Here is a 14283-nt window from a genome sequence, read left to right on the forward strand (position 1 = left end):
ACATGATGCTCTCCTTTAAGGACAAGCATTTCTAAGTATAACAAAGTTGTAGCAAAAGAACTTGAAGTTTATGTTGGATTCACCTCTCATCACATTTTAACACACAAAGCAAGTGCAAATAGTGCCATAAATTTGTATGTGTAGCTTCAAGGCCTTAAACTGTTACTTATTGAAGAACAATGTATCACCCTATCAAAATAAACTCTACAGGAATATAAGTATTGATTTCCTTAGGCATTGAAGAGTGGTTGGACAAATTAAAGACTCTCTGCCATGGAACTCAGAATACAAAACAGATGGATTAAATTGAACTGGAACATAGGTAAGAAATGGTTGTGAAAGAGTTATGGCTAAAAATTGCCATGAAGGTTTTGGGGACACTTAAAATTGTAGATTGCAATTTTTCCTTTGATGGATCATCACCAAAGTACTTCACAGAAACACATTTCTGTCACTTTCTAGTGGAGGTTGTACCTTCAGAGGTGGCACTTCCCAGAGCGCAGAGCAACCACTCTTCCGTGGCTGGGACAATGATCTCAGCCACCCAGTGATAGGGTTTAAGAAAAAAAGACATTTGTTTTAAGCTAGTTACAACTGGTAAGATACATTACCCAAATTTACACACAAAATTACTTAATCAAAGCCTCATTACCAATAACTTTACCAATTAGAAAGTGCTAACAAGCCATTGATCTGATTAGCTAATATAAAACCCCAATGCTAACACAGTAACACTGAAGTCCTGCTCCACCTATGTAATGACAGATTTGTCAACAATTTCAAAGCTGGAATTTTAACAAATGATGAGAGTAATATCCAAATACCTGCATCTATGTCAAGAAAAATCCTTCTTGTCTTTTACAATATGTCTATTTAAAAGCAACATAGAAAGAAATTATCCCACATTGTTTACCAAGTCAAACCATCAGCTTGCAGTGTCAAGAAAAAATTCCAGTGCATTAATTTTAACTTCATCGTGTACTGATAAGCTGAAATGTAAGTGCCATCAAAAGAATTATACCACTGCACCTCTCTAAGCAACCAGTTGTCTCCTAATATAAATTAGGAATGTAAATCCTTTTCAACGTACTGCAACACATCCTCAAAACGCACGGTCAGGCTAAAGGGAGGTTTATTTGATGAACTGAATCTGTCCAGTTGATTAAAGGCCACATCCTGCATCAATGCATTTTCCCATGTATTTTTCACATGTAAGTTAGAATACACGACAAAGTTTACAGTCAGGCTAATTCTCTATGATTAACTAAATGCTTTCAAAATGCTGAATTTCAAGTAGCTTGTTTCTTTACAGTCAGTATCATTAACGGCTGGTGGCTACAGTAGAAACAAAACCCTGTGCATACACATGCATACAGAAATATTTGGACTGTGGTCAGATTAGGCTTGGTACCCAACCTTTCCTGATTTTGATTGCTGTTTTTAAAATAGAGTCTGACTCATGCATTGCTAATTCAAATTACATGCATCAACTTATAAATACATACGCAAAAGAATTCCTGATTTAACACAAATAACATCTCAACCAAGCCATGCATTTACACTTTTTAGAAATCTAAAATTAATTTTGAATATGAGGATCAAAACATCTAACTTGTATTCTTTAATCAGCTATTTTCTGTTAGTAATGCAGTAATGTTGACATGAAATTGCTTTGAGCAATATAAAACATATGCCACAGTGCATTCATTAAATAACTCTGCACAACAAATTCCTTCTATATAAATGACTTACCTCATTACTTATCAAAAGTTCTTCTCTAGAACTGTGGAAGAGGTATTCATACCATTTATAGTGTTTAAATAAGCTGGAAAATAAGAGAATATAGTACTATTATAGCTGTAAATCTCTAGAAACATGACAACATTAAAAATTTCTGTTCAAATAAGAGTTACTCTCCAGCATGGCAATACTCCAGATTTTAAAAATAAATGCTTGTTTAACTTCAAGTACAACATGTAGAATATTTGATTTACAGGACTTAATATCAGATGGCCATAGAAAATACAGTATGAGACTTAAAAGTACATCCACCTTGTCCATATGAAATTGAACTCTGAGAAGACAAAGTTCTACTCTGAAAAAAGTAATTCCTGAAACACTTATCACCAGGATGCTTATGCCTTTAATATCAGCAATAGTGGACAAGAAGGAAACAAAGTCAAATCAGCTTTCAGATTCTGGGATGGGCTGCCAGTCCAGGGAGCAAGTTTGGTCTTGAAAAACCAAAACAATGAAGAATGGAAGCATTTATTCTCTCAAGGTCACGTTGCAAAATCAGGGTAGTATTTCCTCAAAGAAAAACTAAAAAACAAGATTGTCACACCAGAGTTTTGTGTATTACAACAAAAGTAACTTGAAGTAGACTTTCTCAATGGCCTAAAATATCCTTAAAACATACATGGCTTGCCTTTTCACATGTTTTAAATAATTTTCCTTGTTCCCTTTCCTGATGATCAATGATATGGAATTTGTTTAATCAAAGGCTTGGTTTGTCACAGTCCATCTGTTACCATTATTTGTTCTCTTAAAATTACGCTATAGAACTTCTGGCTTCTGTCGTGTCATTTTGACATACAATTTAAAACACAGCCCTGTGATTTCATAGCAAGTCCAGGTTGAAGAAAGATTCCAAGAATAAAACATGACATACCCATGAAAGATACAGCAATGTCTGCAAGAAACACCTGTAGCTGGTTCCTGTGCTTTCTGGCTAAGGACAGGACACAGGTTCTTCAGAGAGCCATCAACTGGGACAGCAATGTCTCTTGCTTGGCACTTACAAGGCCACATCTGGAACACAGATGCCTGCTGTGAGGAGGGCCATCTAGCACATGGCCTCCAAAAGGCCCTTCCAACCTTAACTTTACTATGGGTCTATGAAAGTAACTACCACATCCAACACACAGGATTTCCTAGGGAATGCTAAAGATGCTGCTCCTAGCTGCAGGCTAGCAGGCTAATGCTATGAAAGCAGGTTTTACAACAGCAGTGCCTGGCCCCACAGCCCAGCCCAGGCGTGGTGCTCCCCGAGGCTCTCCGACAGCCAGCCTCTGCAGGAGGGACACGGCTGCCTGAGTACAGTCCTGCCTCTGGAGGTAAGAGGGAAGCCAGCTGTGGGAGTGGACAGTCGGTAGGCACTGTTTTAGCTGACTGTCCTTCCCTGAACCACCGGCAGTACTTACACCCTGCCTCAGCCCACTGCCACAGCACCCAAAGTCCCACAAGGACTGCAGACCAGAGATGAGGCACTCTTCATTTCCGCAGCGCTGAAGTGCCGACTAACGTACAGCAGTGGTTCTTCCAGCCCATGAGAGCAGCTCCAAATCAGGAGAATAAAGTGGTGGCGTGGCCTGCCTCTCTTACAAGACAACTGTACATCTTCCAGCAGTTAGTCAAATGCATCTGTGAAACTTTCAACTTCATTTCGACCCGAAAGGGCGCAGACATTTTTCCATATGTGTACAGATGCATTTCCCAATTTGGTGAGAAGTATGGCAGCCTCATTGAACATTTGGCTCTTTAAGTACCATAATAAAAGTTTTATTCTACAGCTGCATTTTCAGTAATTAAATTGCCATTAGTTAAAAAACAAATTTGTTTACCAACTTGCATAAGGAATTTGGCTACCACGATCTACAGGTTCCCTTCCTTCAAACCAAAGCACACAGCCAATAAATTAAGTTGTTACAGTATTTGTCATTTCATTTGTAGTACATTTTATCACAGTACTTCACCAAAAAATTCCTGCCGTGTTTCAGTAGAGATACAGGAATTAGGTTTAAGCAGACTTCAGGATTTAACCTGGAAATTATATCAGCTGATGGAAATACATGTGCCCCCTCACATACACACCTATTATGTGGTAAAATTCTAACAGGAATTGTTTAAAAAACACAAAAAATATTTTATGAACATCACAGACACACAAGAAATAAGATATGTATCTTTCAGACTACACTGATAGAACTCAACATTTCAAACTTTTTGATTTCATTTATTGCAGTGCCTTGGAAAAGAGCCATATGTACAACACCTGAAAATAAGTTCTTCCCCATCCCTTCCAAATGTGTTATAATAATCTTTGTGGACTATGTTACACATGCAGATCACTTATAATATTTCCTCAAATATAAGTCACTGCTTGTGGCATTTCTGGATTTTATTTTTAAACAGAACTCTGTTCAAACTGGCACCCTTAATCCTATATCAAGGAAAGAATTCCTCAATTTAATGCTCTTCAAATTATGTAAACTATACATCAGTATTTATTCTGAAATGACTGCAGAGTTTTCTTTCCTCTGTTAGACATTATACAAAATGCTTTTTTGTTTCTATCTGTTGTGAACAATTAAAAAAAATCCATACCAATGTTTTTAGCAATTACACCAAGATAATTTTACTCGTGCAAGTATAATTTTTAAGAATAGACCCTCTTATGATGTCATGTGAGAATCTGAAGGTGATTAACAATGACATATTTCCCTAGCTCCACTGCTTCCTGAAAGAAAATGTCAAGAGCTATGTTGATGGGTGTTTGCCCAAGGAGACAAGATAAAAAGATGATAAGTGTCAACTTCTACCAAAACTCAAGGTGTCATTATAGTTGCTGCATAGTTTGTGCCAATGTGGTTAAGCATTTGTCCCCATTTCCATTATAAATCCCATGGGTTTATAGCTCATCTGTAAAAATGTGATCCAAACTAAAACATGTCACACTATCTTGAGCAGAATTAAAAAAGCTATAGGCCTGTCATTTAAAGTTAAACAAAAAGAGTGAAGAACAAGAAAAAAAAACATTGAATACATTAATCTGAAGTGTAATAAAACTCAGTTAACCTGTTTCTGAGTTCATAAAGTTCAAAATACACCCACATAAGTGTGCTGATTCTGTTCTTTTTTTTTTAAATATTCAAATGAGTGAAAATGTATCTTATAAAGAGGACACATATGACAGTAGATTTCGGTGTACATCTATGTATCTATGACCTTGCAATAGCACAATACTTGTAATAAATTGAGCAGTTTGAACACATGATCACATATTTAGTGGCCAAAATATCATTCAAAAGTCTCATGGCTTGATTGTATTCATACATAATACTTCAGTGGTGCTCAGACAGAGCACCTAATCTCTTGGATGTAATCCTTGCAGCTATGAAGGAATTACTTAATGGACAAGGTATGTCTCAACAGGTGATTTACACAAGAGCTATAGATGTCTTATTTGGAAAAAACATTCATTCCAAATAAATATACAAAAGGCATAGACAGGAATGGAGAAGTAAAAGAAGCTGAGACATCTTAAATGCCAAATCTCCTTTTAGTTTAAGGCTAGTACTTGGCAAGACATTAGTTTGCTTTGACTAAAGAAATCTGAGGTTTAAAAGAAGTGTTCTCATTTACTATGGAAAGAACCTGAAGTTTTTTATGTTTTCCATGAAAAAGAAACACAAGAAAAAAAAAATTAGAGAGCAGGAGACAGAGACAAACTTTATAGTTCAACTGTAAGAGAAATCACCTGTGATAGGTTTAAATTTCATCTGAATCTGAGCACCCTAAACTGGAAGGCTATCAGACATCCTAGTAATTTTTTTGCCTGTTTTCAGGAGGAAATAGTTTTCTGCATCCAGGAAAGCACTCTAGAAAATCCTCTTTTGAACATGTTAAACTTTTCCTAGCAAAAGAACAGTTAGAAAATTCCCAACAAGTGTTTGTACAGCTCAGTCATGACCTGACTTTTTATGCCCATCTGCCACGAAATCTCTCTAACTACCGTTCAGGTCAGAAAATGAGCTGAAGGGTGACAGATGTAGTACAGTGTAGGAGCATATACAACAGTACCTTTGCCATTTCCCACCTCCTTGCCCCCAACATAAATGGGTGACACAACAGCTTGAGAAACATTCTGTCCCTCATGTACTAGAAATAGTGGTATATGAATATAGCCACAGTCTTAACTGTGGCATTTTAGTGGAGAAAAGTTTGTGTATGTTACTGTATAGTTAGGACTTTACACTTAGAAGTGTGATCAGCTGCTATCAGACCCTTAACTTTTTTTCTCAGATAAATAACTGAATTACTACTGTTTGTATCTCTTTCTGTGTCTCTGTTTAAAAGCTGAGATCTATCACAAACTCTTTCCATGAATAGACTGAACTTTTGCTAACTTTGAAATGACACATTTTTATGACTCATATATTATCATAGCCTTAATTCTGTAAAGTACATAGCTGTAAACCACTTCAGAAGTCCACTACAGCTGTCAAGGCCAGAAAAATACTCAGACTTACAGATGAGACCTAGGATTTTTTTCAGTTGGAATCCAAAAGTAGAATGTTTTAAGAACAAACCGAGAATATTTTCTATACAGCATTCTCCCTTCTTCTTTTTATCATACAAAACAAAACCCAGAAGGAAGCTTTTCAGCATAATCTTACATTTTGATAAACTTAGTCTAAATTCATTTCCTGGGCTTTGACAACTGAGGCCTGATCTTTACTGCTATTGCATATTCTCTCTTCTTAACGTTTTCAAGTTTGGTTCATGCAATATGTTGGCACTGTAAATACATCCAATGATCTAATTTTAACTTATTTTATCTGCTGATTTCCCACCACAGTAAATTACTCAAATAAGAAATACCAGATCCCATAGAAATAAATACCTGATATTCAAGTAATCAATGATTGCTTTGGCTTGCTCAATGCTGAAGAAATTCAAGTCACCACTTCTTTCTGAATCAGTTTCTCCTATCCCAGCCATTGCTCTTCCAAGTTCCTTTAAATTATCTCCTAAGGTCATATGCTTGTCTGCAAAGTAATATCAAAGAACAGAAACAGGAAAGGGCAGAAGTTTTTTTTTGCACAATTATAAGACTTCTGGAAATTTAAGAATTTATGAGCCATGTAGAAACTTAAAATGCAACAGCAGTTAAACATTTTTGTCTGTCACCATTACTCTTATCAACAAAATGTGCCTTAAAGTTCCACCACAAAATTGCCAACCAGCCTTCATAATGTAAGGATCACAAAATGTGTTTACAATAGTACAGTTCTGTCTCTTACTTATGCAGAGATAAACACAAGCAGAATAGTATGTAAATTTGAGATGCATAGTATGTTTATTTTAACAATAAATTTACTACTGTTTATGTATTATAAAAGGTCGTTCTTCTGACCACGTCCCTTGCAATATAAACTATTAATACAGGAAGTGATATTTAAAAAGTTAATCAATTTTTAAGTGCATACAGTCATAACTGATTGAACTTGAATATGCATAACACTCTGCATGTATCATCCAATCTGGAGACATTCTTTTCAATCCCCAAAATAGATAAAACCAAATGCTAAACCAGCTTTGAATTTAAATTTATTTTTCTTAACTGTCTTGACAAAGAAGAAAAGCTGAAATCAGTGTTTGCTGAACCTTTAAAAAGAAAAAAATTCATCTTTCTGATTGTAGTACAGTGTGTGCCATCACTAGGACCATGGTGGAGTTTAAAAAAAAAAGTTTTGAGTACAATTTACTTGTTCAAGTCTAAAAAAACGTAGAGTAGAAAATGGGGAATATCCGCCAGTGGTGAAATAGATTTATTTTCTTTATTGTTTTAATTCTCTACTGATCTGCTCCTTGGTTCTTTGTACAGAAAACAAATTTAAAAGCTTACAAGAGTCTGGTCTTTATAGTTTTGCCCTTCAGTGGTACAGCAATCGACACCTGAAAATTTCACCTTAGTTTTTGGTAACAGAGGCAGCACAATATAAATAACCATAATGGAAGAAAGAAGGAAGAAATAGTGTGGAGGAAATAGAAACCATGGGAAATGAAAAAGGATAACAGAACCAGAAATACCACTGCTAGTAGGGAAGTGAAGTCTTATAACAAGAGCATGAGAAGTCACAACACCCAGGCCAAGGTCTGTCCCCAGCTAGTCCTAATTTTCTCTTTCCTCTGCACACCTGATTTTCAGTCCCAACTACCTCTCTCAGGAAGGCTCTGACAGTACTTCTGTGATGTAAGGAGCACTTCACTCTGAGCCTACAGGAGATGAATCAAAACATGTGACTAATTCATTCTGGCTCCCAAGCAGCCAAAGGCTCCAGTTGCCAAACCTTAGTTTTCCTCTCTTTTACTAGCCTCAAATGAATTTCCACCACACTCTTCTAAATCCATTCTTCCTGTTCCATGCTACTTTTGCTGTTATGGTCAAGTAAGCCAAATTCTCCAGGCTGTTTGGGTCCAGTGTAGGGCAGGAAAAGCAAATGGTCATTCATATAGAAGACATGAGCATTTTGCTCTTAGTTGAAATGCCTGGTCTTGGAACTTGCACCAGCTGAGAACAGTAATTACAAGGAAATTCACCTCAGCCCTGGGCTACAGGATACTTTATAAGATGGATTATTCAGGAAACTTAGATGTGAAGAAAATATAAGAAGTCTCCTGTAAGCATTTACAAACTGCATTTTCTTCCCCTAAAAGCCATGTATCTTAGCCAAATCTGAAGGGATTTTCACAGCACAGCAAAAAGCAAATTCACAACACTTGCTTGCCAAACCTTATGTCTCTCCTTCAAAACACAGGGGTATTAGAGCTGTTAAAAAAAGAAAGCACAAAATAATACTTTTTCCCCCCACATCCTCTGTCTGCAAGCCCATTGAAGTGTTTTAGTTGTAATTTTATATATAGATTAATCAGAGGCAGACACTGCCCTGGAAAATCTCAGCTTAAAGAGTTAAAGTTTGGCAAAGCTTTATGCAACTAAGATCCCAGTCCTGAAAAACATCAGTCAGCTTTAATAATCAGTTGTGCTACCAGCCTGTCTAGTACACATGCATTATACACAGTCTCATAAAACTCATTTCTGACATGTTTCCATTCTTCTCCATTGTTATATTAATATAGTTAGCATATGTTGAGATATTTTCTTATTGAGGACAGGAAGTACAACTAGAATACCAATGATCATAAAGCACGTACATATCCTGTCAAAATTCCAAGTCAGAAAAGCCCTTGAACCAAAATACAATGAAAGAGTATAATAACTATTATGAGCTTGATTTTAAATATTCATTTTCTCTTTAAATGGAACTGCTGAGTCCTTCTGCTCTTCCTCTGGGATGGACTTTTCTCAACATAATCACCTTCAAAGTGAATGTTAAGTAAGCATTATGATCTCTGAAAAACAGGTTTTTAGAGGATGCTGCTACATTTTTTTCCTGGCTAGTTTGTTCCCACTAGACCCAAGCTACATGCTTTGTGACAGATTTCCTCATAGCCACAGGAGCTACAGTCCTTCCATTTTTCATCTTCAGCAGTGACGCCAGTTTACTTCCCACACCAGTCTTTAGTTAACTGATATATTTTTTGCCAGAAGTGCAGCATTTGCCATATAGAAAACTGCCTGAGAATTGACCTCCAAGGATAAAGCAAATGTAATTCACCTGCTGTAATGCTACAGGATGTACTGAATATCTCAAACAGTAGAGAAATGTGCCCAAGGCTACAGTGAGCCAGTCACTGAGACAGCTGGAATTGGAATTTAGAAGCTCTTTGCTCTCACTCTACTATAATTATTATTTATTTTACCATAGCAAAGATGAGGTCTCCTCAGGACCTGGCCCTTTTGTACCACATCCTGTACAAACAAAGCATGAGGAATACTCTGCTAAAAAGACTACAGTTCTCTTTAAGTAAAGTTTAATGTCTGCCCATAAGAATTATTTTCAGGTACAAGGTATAACATGCCAACATTGAAGAGGAAAATAAATCATTTTACAATTAGTTGTAATTAAATATCACTTTATTAAAATGACTGGAAAACATTCTTGCCTCCCACTTCAGATATTTATTTTACAATTTTTAATTATACTTACCGCTAAGGTTCTTCAACAGGAAATTTAATAGATCCATGAATCCTGAGAGCTGTATAAGACTGAAGTTCATTTCTTTAGCCCACCAAAATCCTGCAGTGTAATAATCCAGCACAATAGCTTCTTTCAAAGATGTCTTTAATTGTTTAAAATTCAGAAATTCTTCCAGCTGTCTGGAATAAATTGCAGAGTAAAATAATGAAAATAAAAAATAAATTATGGATTCCAAAGTTTCACTTAGTCTGTTTGTAATTATATCTATAATATTTAGCATTATATTTTATACCTATGTATGTATCTTCCTGGAACTTAGCTACACCAGTTTCTAGATATAAACATTTATGATTACAGTACATATCAACTGAAAAAAGTAAACAAACATCTACAGGTTTCAGAAGACACTATTTAAATGTTAAGATACAATTAATGAAATAACAAAAATACAAGCGTTACAAAAATCAAAGAAAAATAATCTGAAAATCCCAGAGAAAAATCAGTGTTTGTTCAGGAAGGGGGTTGTAGGATGAAATGTAACAATGAGTTTCCACTTTCTACAACCACTCTGTCACCCTGATTGAGTTAGTTTTACAGTACAGAAAGACCTTCCCTTTCAAGCTTACTTTTCATTTAGCCCACAAAGAAAAAATGCATTTGAAAATTAATGTAAATAATGTAATACAAATTTACTAAAAGTACCTAAAATATTTTAGCTTAAATTCCACTTTTGTAATGGTTAAGACATTTAAGAAGAGCCTTATCCTAATTTACTGGCACACTGAGGAAATTTTTCCACTTACTTTAACTTGAAAAATTAATGAAAACCCACACTCCCTTCTAGGAGACCACGCTGTTGCTGACACATTTATGTGTACTCTATCCAAACATAGAATTACTTATATCTTTTATAATAATTGTGTACATTTTTCCACATGAAGAGAGGAGATGGGGGCTAGGACTTCAGATTGCAGTTCTTCCAGTGTAAATTCCTTCAGCCATATCTCAAGTAGTTAAGTTTTACATTAAAGCAATCCTTGGCTTCTTAACTATACCTGATGATAAAGGTGCCAGTTGTGATCACAGTTTCTAGTCTCCTGTAAAAGAACGAGTCATTTTTCCCCCCCTCCTGCTTCTCATTCCTGCCTAAGAAGGGCATTAACCTCAGACCTACTGATAGGCAACCATCAGTTTTTCAGGGTTTTCATCAAGCCAGTAGACACATTGTCAAATAAGATGTTTCTTTTTTTTTTTTAATTAAAACCTCAATAGCTAACAAAGTAAAACATTTAATACAAGCAGTTTTGTTTAAAATATGTATTCCTTTGTTCTGCATGACAAATTTGTATGGCTGCACACATGCAAGTCAGTTAAAAACACTTAACTGTGTACTGAAATAGAAATGGATGGTGGCCAGCTGAACTTTCCAAGGTTTGAAACAGTCCATATCCTCTCTTTCTGAAGCTTCTGCCAACTCTGTGTTTTCATAATCAGAGCTTCTCGGGGATTTAGATTTTCTCTGATGCTGCTAACAATGCCAGGACTCATCTTTTCAATATTCTGTAAGGCATGTCACTGATAACAGTGTCTATAAATGACTGGGAAATGATAGGGAGTTTTGATCACCTAGTTACCCTGGTTGTTATTCCTTCCTTCACGGAAGATGCACAAGTCCCGTGGAGATGGACAGCCATATATAAGTCCATGACAGATGGGAATGCAGGACAAGAAAATTTCTAGCCTGAATCACATCTATTCTGATTTTCTAAGCGTAGCTGTGGCCTTTAAACTGCTCTTGTGTACAGACATGATACACTGTTGTAAGCTAACAAAATTTCAGTGCCATTGCTAAACTGCTTAGAGTGCATAAAATCCCCTGTAACCAGCTTCTTTCCACTCAGGTGCAGTACACACTTTACATTCATAGAATCCTAGAATCCTTTAGGTTGGAAGGGACCTTCAACATTCCACTTGTACAGTGCACAGGTAAAAATACACGGGACGAGCTGAGACTAAGAAATGTATGATCTTTCAATGCTTTCCTTACCAATCTTAATGAGAAAGTTTCACAATAAATTGCATCATTAAGCACATTTTAGTCTCCAGTTAGTTGTGTGCTTTGATTGCCTCTAAAATAAGAGGCAATCTTCTGTTTTCTCCTATCAGGGAGGAGGAAGCAGTAAATGAAAGAAGTTTTATTTTCTGTTATTTGACAGGAACAATTTTTTTTTTCCCAGTTTTCTTTAAAAAAGAAATCTCAGAAAGAACTAAGTAGGAGAAACAGAATATATTTCAGGGATAAAATTTTAATCTCTATTAAATAGTTTATCTAATTAGAGGGACAAGTTCAGAATTTTTATCACATATATCTCACTGCCCCCCGCTAATCCATCGGACCAGCCCTTTGGCTTCACTAAGAATTTGCTAGTGGCCACAAGTGCTCCTAAATAATTTGGGCACTTCTGAAAAGTCCCACCCTTAAAATATAAGTCTGGAGTCTCAGGTTGAACTCTTGGCCTCCTAAATTTAGCTGCTACTAAGTACTAATAACAAGGGAGAGTGTTGCTACAGGAAAGACAAAATGGGCTTGCATCAGAAGTCTTTGGCTGCCTCCTATTTCCCCAGTGCACCATAACAGTTACCTACTTAAGTTACCTTCTTAAGCTTCCCATCTCTGTCTGAACTTATAAAACCTTTCTGATTTTTCAGTAACCCACGTTACAGTACAGAATCTTAAACGTTTTAGCAAGAACATTACAAAGTGAAACTTAAAAAAAACCAGCTCAATATTGGCCTCTTCTTATTTACATCTTACTATTTCATTTACAGCACATTTAATACTATTGTAAACTCAGAAACCATATTAATGTGAAATATCAGTGGGAAAAAAAATAAAGAAGTCAGCGAAATTAAGAGATATAGGAAATACGGCAAAATAAAGTGGATCTGAGATCAACAGTATTTCTTCCATCCTTTCATTAATCATTAAAAATCGATTATTTAACTGAACAATTAAAGACTAACGATGTAAACATCAGAAATCTAACACATAGTCTATATTCCTTATTTCATTACAATATTGGTTCCAGCATTGTTACCATTGTCACTTACTTTTGAACTCCTTCTATATCTTGTTCTGACAAAGCAGTGATTTGGGAAAGAGAAAGAAAGGTCTGAAGAGACTTCCTTCCAGCTATGGCATCCTGATCTTGGTCTTCTTCCTACACACATGTATGTATATAGGAATATAATTTTTAAAGGTTTATTTTATTATGTCAGTAACTTATCTAAATAGTATTTTTATTTTGAAAAAGTATGCAAGGGATTAATTCAACAAATGCCAAAAATGTAACACAGCTCTATGGCAGCAACACAATACCCTAATACATTTTCACTAGAGAAAAGCTAGGCAGATACATGGAAAAGAGTATTTTTATCTTAAATTCATGGGGGAACATAGTGACATATCATGTTCAGCACAAGATTAAATTAACTTGCAAGTAAAAGCAACAGAAATGAATAGGTGCAAAAAATTCCATGAATCTAGATTTGGCCAACACGATACTAGATTGCACAGTAATTAAATTTTAAAACCAGCTTCTGTTGAAGATATTAGGAGTATACATACACATTACTGTGCTATTTGCTCTCTGCCCTGTATTTGATTGCATTTTCAAATTTACTGTCTGCACTGACTTCTTCCCTAATCAAACTAAGTTCAAGATGTTTGCTGCAACACCGTGAGACACACGCAAGTATCTGACAGGACTGTTCCAGGGAAGGTCAGTGCATCTGTAACACAGAAGGCAGGTTCTTATAGGAAATACAAGGGTGTACATGCATAGGAGATAAGAAACTGAGCATGAACCAACAATGCAACGGTCTCACAAAAAATAGGAACAGTTGATGATATTTTATTTAGTGCGTGTCACTAACCAAAAACATTAGACCAGAGACTTCAGTAAATCAGTAGGAAAAACACCCTCTGTTTTACAATAGAATAGGGAGGTGACAAAGTGAGGTGTCAAAGCACATTATAAAATGTGAGGTGAGGCAGACACTTTACAGAGGTGCATGGTAAGGGAACAACAGTGGTCATACAATATTTCAGCTGGAAGGAACCTACAATATATTAGCATGAGACAGCATAAGGAAAAATATTTCCCAACAAGAATTAGAACAGGTTACCCAGAAAGGTGCAAGAATCCACATCCTTGCAGGTTTTCAAGACTGAACTGGACAAAGCCAGTCTTCAGTCTGAATACAAGCTTCTTGGTTGTATTCAGTGCTGGCCCAGCTCTGAGCAGGCAGCTGAACCAGCTCACCTCCCAAAGAGCCCTTCCAGCCTCATGATGGTGAATCTAACTGGCCTGGCCTGCTTCTGCACCAGGACACA

General features: G+C 36.2%; 1 protein-coding gene across 1 annotated transcript; it reads right to left on the reverse strand.

Annotated features, from left to right (window-relative positions):
• Positions 1-6663: 6663 nt before the first annotated feature.
• On the reverse strand, positions 6664-13108 carry LOC103780919 (chromosome unknown open reading frame, human C10orf107; the record flags this gene model as incomplete). Its single annotated transcript, XM_008948621.1, has 3 exons — positions 6664-6830; positions 9897-10066; positions 12999-13108. Coding segments are annotated over 3 exons (447 nt in total), but the record flags the coding sequence as incomplete, so codon positions are not given.
• Between the last annotated feature and the right edge of the window lie 1175 nt (positions 13109-14283).

This window comes from Merops nubicus, unplaced genomic scaffold (assembly GCF_000691845.1).
Source record: "Merops nubicus isolate BGI_N331 unplaced genomic scaffold, ASM69184v1 scaffold14621, whole genome shotgun sequence".
Taxonomy (NCBI): Eukaryota; Metazoa; Chordata; class Aves; order Coraciiformes; family Meropidae; genus Merops; species Merops nubicus.